This window comes from Piliocolobus tephrosceles, chromosome 15 (genome assembly GCF_002776525.5).
Source record: "Piliocolobus tephrosceles isolate RC106 chromosome 15, ASM277652v3, whole genome shotgun sequence".
Taxonomy (NCBI): domain Eukaryota; kingdom Metazoa; phylum Chordata; class Mammalia; order Primates; family Cercopithecidae; genus Piliocolobus; species Piliocolobus tephrosceles.
Window position 1 is genome coordinate 99,294,810 of NC_045448.1, and position 7,501 is coordinate 99,302,310.

Sequence of the window (7,501 nt, forward strand, 5' to 3'; positions counted from 1 at the left end):
TGTGTGTGTGTGTGTGTGTGGTGGGGGGGAGTTATTTGTTTTTTTTTTGTTTTGTCTTTTATGTGGGAGAGCAGAATCTTTTATTTTGAAAAGCAAAGGGGACAAAAAGATACGGAATTTCAAAATACAGAAAGAAAGCTGGGCATCGTGGCTCGTGCCTGCAATCCCAGTACTTTGGGAGGCAGAGGTGGGTGGATCACTTGAGGTCAGGAGTTTGAGATCAGCCTGGCCAACATGGTTCAGTGGTGCAATCTTGACTCACTGCAACCTCTGCCTCCCAGGTTCAAGAGATTCTTCTGCCTTAGCCTCCTAAGTAGCTGAGACTACAGGTGTGCGCCACCACACCCGGCTAATTTTTGTACTTTTAGTAGAGACGGGGTTTCATCATGTTAGTTTGCTTTGTTTTTGATAATAAAGAAATACTGAAGAGACTGACATATACGAAATAGTTTAAAAAGATATGTAGGATGCCAGGTGTGGTGGCTCGCCCCTGTAATTCCAGCACTTTGCAAGGCTGAGGAGGGCGGATCACGAGGTCAGGAGTTTGAGATCAGCCAGGCCAACATGGTGAACTCCCATCTCTACTAAAAATACAAAAATTAGCCAGACAGGGCAATGTGCACCTGTAGTCCCAGCTACTCGGGGGGCTGAGGCAGGAAAATTGCATGAACCCGGGAGGTGGAGGAGGTTGCAGGGAGCTGAGATTGTACCACTGCATTCCAACCTAGGTGAAAGAGTGAGACTCCATTTTGGAGAAAAAAAAAAAAAAGACATGTAGGATAAGGAATCATCATTTTTACAAAGACAAGGAGGTTATTTGACCTTCAGTAAAATGGTTTCTTACTGCTACTACATTTCTCTGGTTAATACAACTTAAAAACAACCGTGACACACCATGACAGGGAAGAAAAATGCCCAGGCTGACACAACCCCAGCCCTGTTGGCAGCTGTAAGGGAAGACAGGTGGCAGGGCTGCATGGTGACTTTAGATGAGGCAGCTCCAGGTAGAAGGCCTCGTCCAAGATCACATGGGTCCTGCAGAGGCTGGAAACTCGGGCCCCAGTGCTGTGCGACACTGCGAATGAGAACCGAAGCCCGTAGAAAGCCAGGCTGACCTGTGTCCTGCCCCACAGGGAGTCACTGCAGTGACACAGCAACCTCAGTAACAATAAGAACCACAACATTAATTGAAAAACAAATTCAACCCTTACTAGTTTCCTGAACAAGGGCCCATGGAAGCTTCCACTGGGGAGTCTAGGGGCTATTTAAGACTTTAACTGTTAGCACCAACCATGACATAAAAGGTATGCATATTTCCTGGATTTTGAATTTTTCATCTGTCTTGACTTCCTGTGTTAGTCAGGTTCTCCAGAGAAACAGAATCAATCGAAGAAATACATACACATAGATAAATATATATGGGGAGGGAGGAGGGAGGAGGGGAGAGAGAGAGAGAGAAAGATGAGAGAGAGAGAGAGAAAGATGAGAGAGAGAGAGAAAGATGAGAGAGAGATTTATTTCAAGGGATTGGCTCATGAGATTGTGGAGGCGGCAAGTCTAGAATCTGTAGAACAGCCCAGCAGGCTGGAGGCTCGGGGAAGAGATGACACTGCAGTTCCAAAGGGGAGCATTTGAATTCCGTAGGGCAGCAGGCTGGAAACTCAGCCAGGGTGTGTCTATTGCAGTCTTGAGAAGAATTAGTTGCCCTTAGGGAAACCTTAGTCTTTGCTCCTAAGGCCTACCACTGATTAGATGAAGCCCGGCCCTGATACGTGGGTAATGTGCTGCACTCAAAGCTTACTGACTTAGACGTTAATCACATCTAAAAAACGCCTTCACGGCAACAAATAAACCTGTTTTTTTGACCAAACAACTGTACCAGAGCCCAGCCACGCTGACACATAAAATTAACCATCACACCTTCTCTTTCTCATGGTGTGTACTGGGGAGGGAAAGAAAGGAAAAACATGATCAAATAAGAAGTAAAAGCCCCATGTTCAGTGAGAGGTAACCCATACTGAATATCTGAGAATTAACTGGCCAGCAGTCTCTTCTACTAAGGGGTGAGGGAAGCTGGAATTCAGGCTCTGTGGTAAGAAAGGCTGTGTAGTAATAATAACAACACAGCCACAGCTACCGGCCCCTGAGCACACACAGAGGGGTCGGACACTGCTGCTTTACCGAATCCCATTTAATCTTCAGTGTCCCCTGGGTTGGATGGCTTCATCCCCGTCTTACAGGTGTCTCCGCTAGAAGAAATGGACTGGGCACCAAAGGCAGGGCGTCTAGAAGAATCCTGGTGTATGCAAAACAAACCACCACCAACAAAGCCCTGACTCAAAGCACTTGCTTGCCTGGGTTTGATTTTTAAAAGCGTTCGAACCCATTCAAGATGAATATGGGTTACAGCGTCAGTGCACACAGCTTTTGCAGTGAATTTACATTTAGAGGACCAGTGAAAAACTCAACCCGCCAGCGCCACACCCCTACACAAGTCAGTTTCCTGATGACTAATCAGGAAACTGGAATACTATCAGAAACCCCAGTGCTGGGGTTTACCAGCTCTCGCGCCCCTATTAGCAGACGTTGCTTACAGATGCACCACAGCCTCTGCGCATGCGCAGACTCCAGTAGCGATACTGTCTCCCTCCAACCCTGCAACCAAATTTCTGGCTCCTCATTTGCCTTTTTTTTTTTTTTTTTTTTTTTTTTTTTGAGACAGGATCTCGCTCTTTCGCTCAGGTGGGAGAGCAGTGGTACAATCACTGCTGACTACAGCCCTGACCTCTCGGGCTCAAATGATCCTCCCACCTCAGCCTCCTACGTATCCGGGACCTCAGGCACACACCACCACACCCAGCTAATTTGTTGTTTTTTTATGTTTTTTGGTAGAGACAGGGACTCCCTATATTGCCCAGGCTGGTCGCCAACTCCTGGGCTCAAGAGATCTCCCGCCTTAGCCTTCCAAAGTGCTGGGATTACAGGGCTGAGGCACCGCAGCCAGCCTAATTTGACTGACTGAATCCGATTAAGACATCCCTTCTTCAAGACTGCGCTTCCGTCTGTGGGAGACTTGGTTCAGAGTGTGCGATTCAGTTAGGAGAAGGAACGCCCCTGCCACCTGCCGGCGTTGTTGCATATGACCACGCAGGCCTGCGGCCAAGGCTGTCGCCTTGCCTGAGATGTGCACGCGCCACGTCCCTGAGGCTCCAGGTGCCCCGTGCGTTCCCTGCACGTAGAGTTGCCCTCGCACTGGTGTTGATCTGATAAGACTTATTTCAGAACTTGCCAAGAATGTCACGAGAGTCATAATTGCCCCATATTCATTGGCAAAATCCTTTGGCTTCTGGGCCGCTTGATCAGAATGAAGGTCAGAGATCCAAAGAGCAAGTGACAAAAGTATGCATGGAGGTTGAAGAAAATCTTTGTGAAGTGTGTATCAAAGTCCTTCCACTATTTTTACTTGAATTTCCATTGCTTCATGTAATGTTCGTTTTAGGATTCATCACCCCACAATTGAATTCCATAGATTGTACAGCTTAGTTTTGAATTTTAAGATCACTGCGTGTCATCAACCCAAATTCCCTCTCACACATTGCCCCCCACCACACACCCCGCTTATTTTATATAATCTCAAATGTCTGGTCTTGGAAGTACAGGAAGCTGAGAAAATGATCCTAAATAACAATCATGTGATAATTCTCAGCACATTCCTAATTACTGGAGGACAGACATTTCCTGACCAGCTTTCTAGCCAGCTAAAATAAAACCCCTAGCTTTGTCCTTGGGACCATAAGATTTTGGGGCTGAGAGCTACGGACTAGTCTATAGACTCCTATAAGCCACCTGTGTTACTGCAGCTGCTTACACGTGGTCTGGCGCGGGCAGTCCCCCTGTCGGCTTGATTCCCCATCACTCCCTGACTGCTAGTTGAAGTCACATGTATGTGACCCTCATGCTGCAGTCCCCAGGGGTTGGCAACATTTTTCCTTCAAAAACCAGATAAATATTTGGGGCTTTGTGAACCATACAGTCTCTGTCACAACTACTCAACTACCACAACGACACAACAACTCTGCACAACTGCACACAGTTGCACACTACTCTGCCATCTAGCATGAAAGCGGATGGAAATCATGGAAGTAAATGAATGGGTGTGGCTGCATTCCAATACAACTTCATTTGAAAAGCAGGCAGCAGTCTGGATTTGGTCCTTACACAGGGGCCAGGCCCCTCAGCTCGTCCGGGCACTTACAACACTTTCCTGTTTCTTTGTCCCTGAAACTCATTTCCCCAGATCTTTCTTTACATTTGCTTTACACGAAGGGTACTTGTTTACATGCCTATCTGGAATCATCTCTTACCATAAATAGATACACTTCTTTCTGGTAAACAAAAATGAAAAAAATGTCAGTCAGCAAACACCGAGCATTTGCAGTGAGTCCAGCTTGGTGGTGGCAGGGGTGACCCGTAAGTGTTTCAGTTCTCTAGAGCTCCTCAGTTCACTTGGAGAAATGGTAGAAACACATCAAATGCTAATAGTTACTCAAAAGACAATGGATGGCACGGGTTTAGGCAACTACTAAATGGGATGTACAAGTAACACATGAAGATTTCAGCCAGGCATGGTGGTGTGTACCTGTAGTTCCAGCTACTCAGCTTGAGTCAGGAGTTTCCCTGGAGCCCAGATGTCACAAGGCTGCAGTGAGCCAGGATCGCACTACTGCACTCCAGCCTGGGTGACAGAGCGAGACCCTGTCTCGAAAATAAAAAAAACTACACGTAGGTTTTAATTATAGCACTTAGCACAGTGCATAAAACGACCAAGATACATCACAACTTGGTTCAACAGCCAGTATGTAACGTGAGTGTTGTAGAGGCTGCTCACTGAATCAGGTGAGAGGTTCCAGGTTCATTCACACTCCAGCCATTTCCATCCTGCTGCGAACCAGAGAGGGTGTTCTTTATTAGGTGTGCAGTAGGTGAATACAGTCCCTAGACTCCAAAAGTCATGCTCCATGGAAATTAATCGGAGCTATGCCACACTTCCCTTTATACTTTGCATTGCTGAGGCAGACTTAACTTTTTTTAGATTTAACATTCCTAACCACGATTTTCAATAAATAAATGTTAAATACCTAAAATGTACACGTGTTGTTCTAGGAGCTGGGTGTACAGTAGTGAACCAAAAGACAAAGTCCATGCCCTGCACAAAATAGGAATTACCTCCATTTAGAGGTGAGCCTTCAAGAGCTGAAGTGACTTGCTCTGGTCATAAAACTAGAGGGTGGCAAGCTCTGAAGGCAACTGCTGGGACTCCACGCCCCTCTAACCATAACTCTGCTGTGTTCCTCTTGACTCTGATGACAGGTACCCGCAAGATGGAGTACAAGGGCAGCAGCTGGCATGAGACCTGCTTCATCTGCCACCGCTGCCAGCAGCCAATTGGAACCAAGAGTTTCATCCCCAAAGACAATCAGAATTTCTGTGTGCCCTGCTATGAGAAACAACATGCCATGCAGTGCGTTCAGTGCAAAAAGGTATTTCAGATTCCCCCTTGGCCCTTGCACATTCTGGCCGGTTTGCCTCCGTGGTTCACGTCTGTCAGTTCTCTTTCCAAAAACAAGGATACCTGTGACACTGGAATGGCGTGGGAGCTGTGCCTGTCCTGCCTTACATGCTGAGCTTTATCCATTGGGTCTGGGCGCCCATCCTTCTTTCAAAAACATCAACACTGTTGAGCTCCTGTGATCAAATCGTTTAACCCTGCCTTCTTCTAGACCATTTCTAAATATATTCTCATGTCGATGACCTGATGTTAGAGGGAAAGGGAGCCACTATCCCAAAGCTGTCTTGTTCAGCTTCTCTCCATGAATAAAACAAGAAAACAGTTGCAGATTTGAGAGGGAGAGAAAGATGGAGGGAAGAGGGGGAGAGGGAGGGAGGATGCAGGGAGGAGAGAGACAGATGTGAGAAGAAAAGTAAAGGAGAAAAGTCTGCCCTCGTGGATGTGGGACAGATCATTTATTAAATGTATCTACTCTGGCCAGGCGAGGAGGCTCATGCCTGTAATCCCAGCACTGTGGGAGGCCAAGGCTGGTGGATCACCTGTGGGAGGCCAAGGCTGGTGGATTACCTTAGGTCAGGAGTTCAAGACCAGCCTGGGCAACATGGTGAAACTCCATCTCTACTAAAAATGCACAGCTTTAGCTGGGCATGGTGGTGCACACCTGTAATCCCAGCTACTCGGGAGGCTGAGGCAGGAGAATTGCTTGAACCCTGGAGGTGGAGGTTGTAGTGAGCCAAGATCACACCACTGCACTCCAGCCTGGGTGACAGAGCGAGACTCCATCTCAAAAAATTAAAAATAAATAAATAAATAAACTTAACTACTCGATCTGTTCCAGTCATGGCTCTGTTAGGGTTAAAGAAAGAAAGGGAACTGCCTATCTGTAGGAAGCCAACTAACTCTCTGCCCAGTTGCCCCCCGACCTGTGCCCGTCAGGGTGGAGCTTAGTTTTCTGCTGTGCCCTCTGACTCTTACACACACGCAACTCTGATTATGCTGTAGCTTCCAGCGTCTCTGTGCTGTTAGGCTTTGCATCAGCCTGTTGAGCGGCACCCTCCCACTGCTCACTTACCCTGGGCAATGCCAGCTGTGGAACTCATTGCAGATTCTGTTTGCTCCCATCCTCTTATTGACCCTCTTATTGCTCACCCAGCTTCTGCTGTTTTGCCCTTGGGGCCTCTACCCTTGCCTCTGGGCCATGGAGAAACATCCCAATGCCTCTACCTGTACCTGGCTGGCCTGGGCAAGAATGTCCCCACCTTGCCTGCACCTTTTCTAAGTGCTGAGTATTCTTACCAATTTCCATTCAGCCTTTCTCTCTCTTGTTTCCATTTGTTCTTTTTTTTTTTTTTTTTTTTTTTTTGAGACAGAATCTCACACTGTCACCCAGGCTGGAGTACGGTGGCACGATCTTGGCTCACTGCAGCCTCTGCCTCTCCAGTTCAAGCGATATCTTTTGCCTCAGCCTCCCAAGTAGATGGGATTACAGGCAAGCGTCACCATGCCTGGCTGACTTTTTTGTATTTTTAGAAGACACGGGGTTTCAACACGTTGGCCAGGCTGATCTCGGAACTCCTGACCTCAGGTGACCGACCTGCCTCCGCCTCCCAAAGTGCTGGGATTGTTGGTGTGAGCCACCGCGCCCAGCCCCTTTTGTTCTTTACTGTTATTTTAAATTTTATTTCTCTTAATTTCCTCTCCATTTATGCTTGTTTTTTTCTTTTTTTGAGACAGTTTCACTCTGTCACCTGCGCTGTAGTACAGTGGCATGATCTCAACTCACTGCAACCTCTGCCTTCCGGGTTCAAGCGATTCTCCTGCCTCAGCCTCCTGAGTAGCTGGGATTACAGGCAGGCGCCACCACCACACCCACCTAATTTGTGTGTGTGTGTGTGTGTGTGTGTGTGTGTGTGTGTGTGTGTGTGTGTGTGT

At 47.4% G+C, this 7,501-nt stretch overlaps 1 protein-coding gene across 3 annotated transcripts in view; it reads left to right on the forward strand.

Moving 5' to 3' along the window:
• Nucleotides 1–7,501, forward strand: part of FHL2 (four and a half LIM domains 2) — a 38,751-nt gene that overhangs the window by 26,366 nt on the left and 4,884 nt on the right. For all 3 annotated transcript variants that reach the window (XM_023211312.1, XM_023211310.1, XM_023211311.2), the window contains one exon: nucleotides 5,371–5,540. In XM_023211312.1, the coding sequence (XP_023067080.1) occupies nucleotides 5,371–5,540 (170 nt within the window). The remainder of the gene's footprint in view (nucleotides 1–5,370; nucleotides 5,541–7,501) is intronic.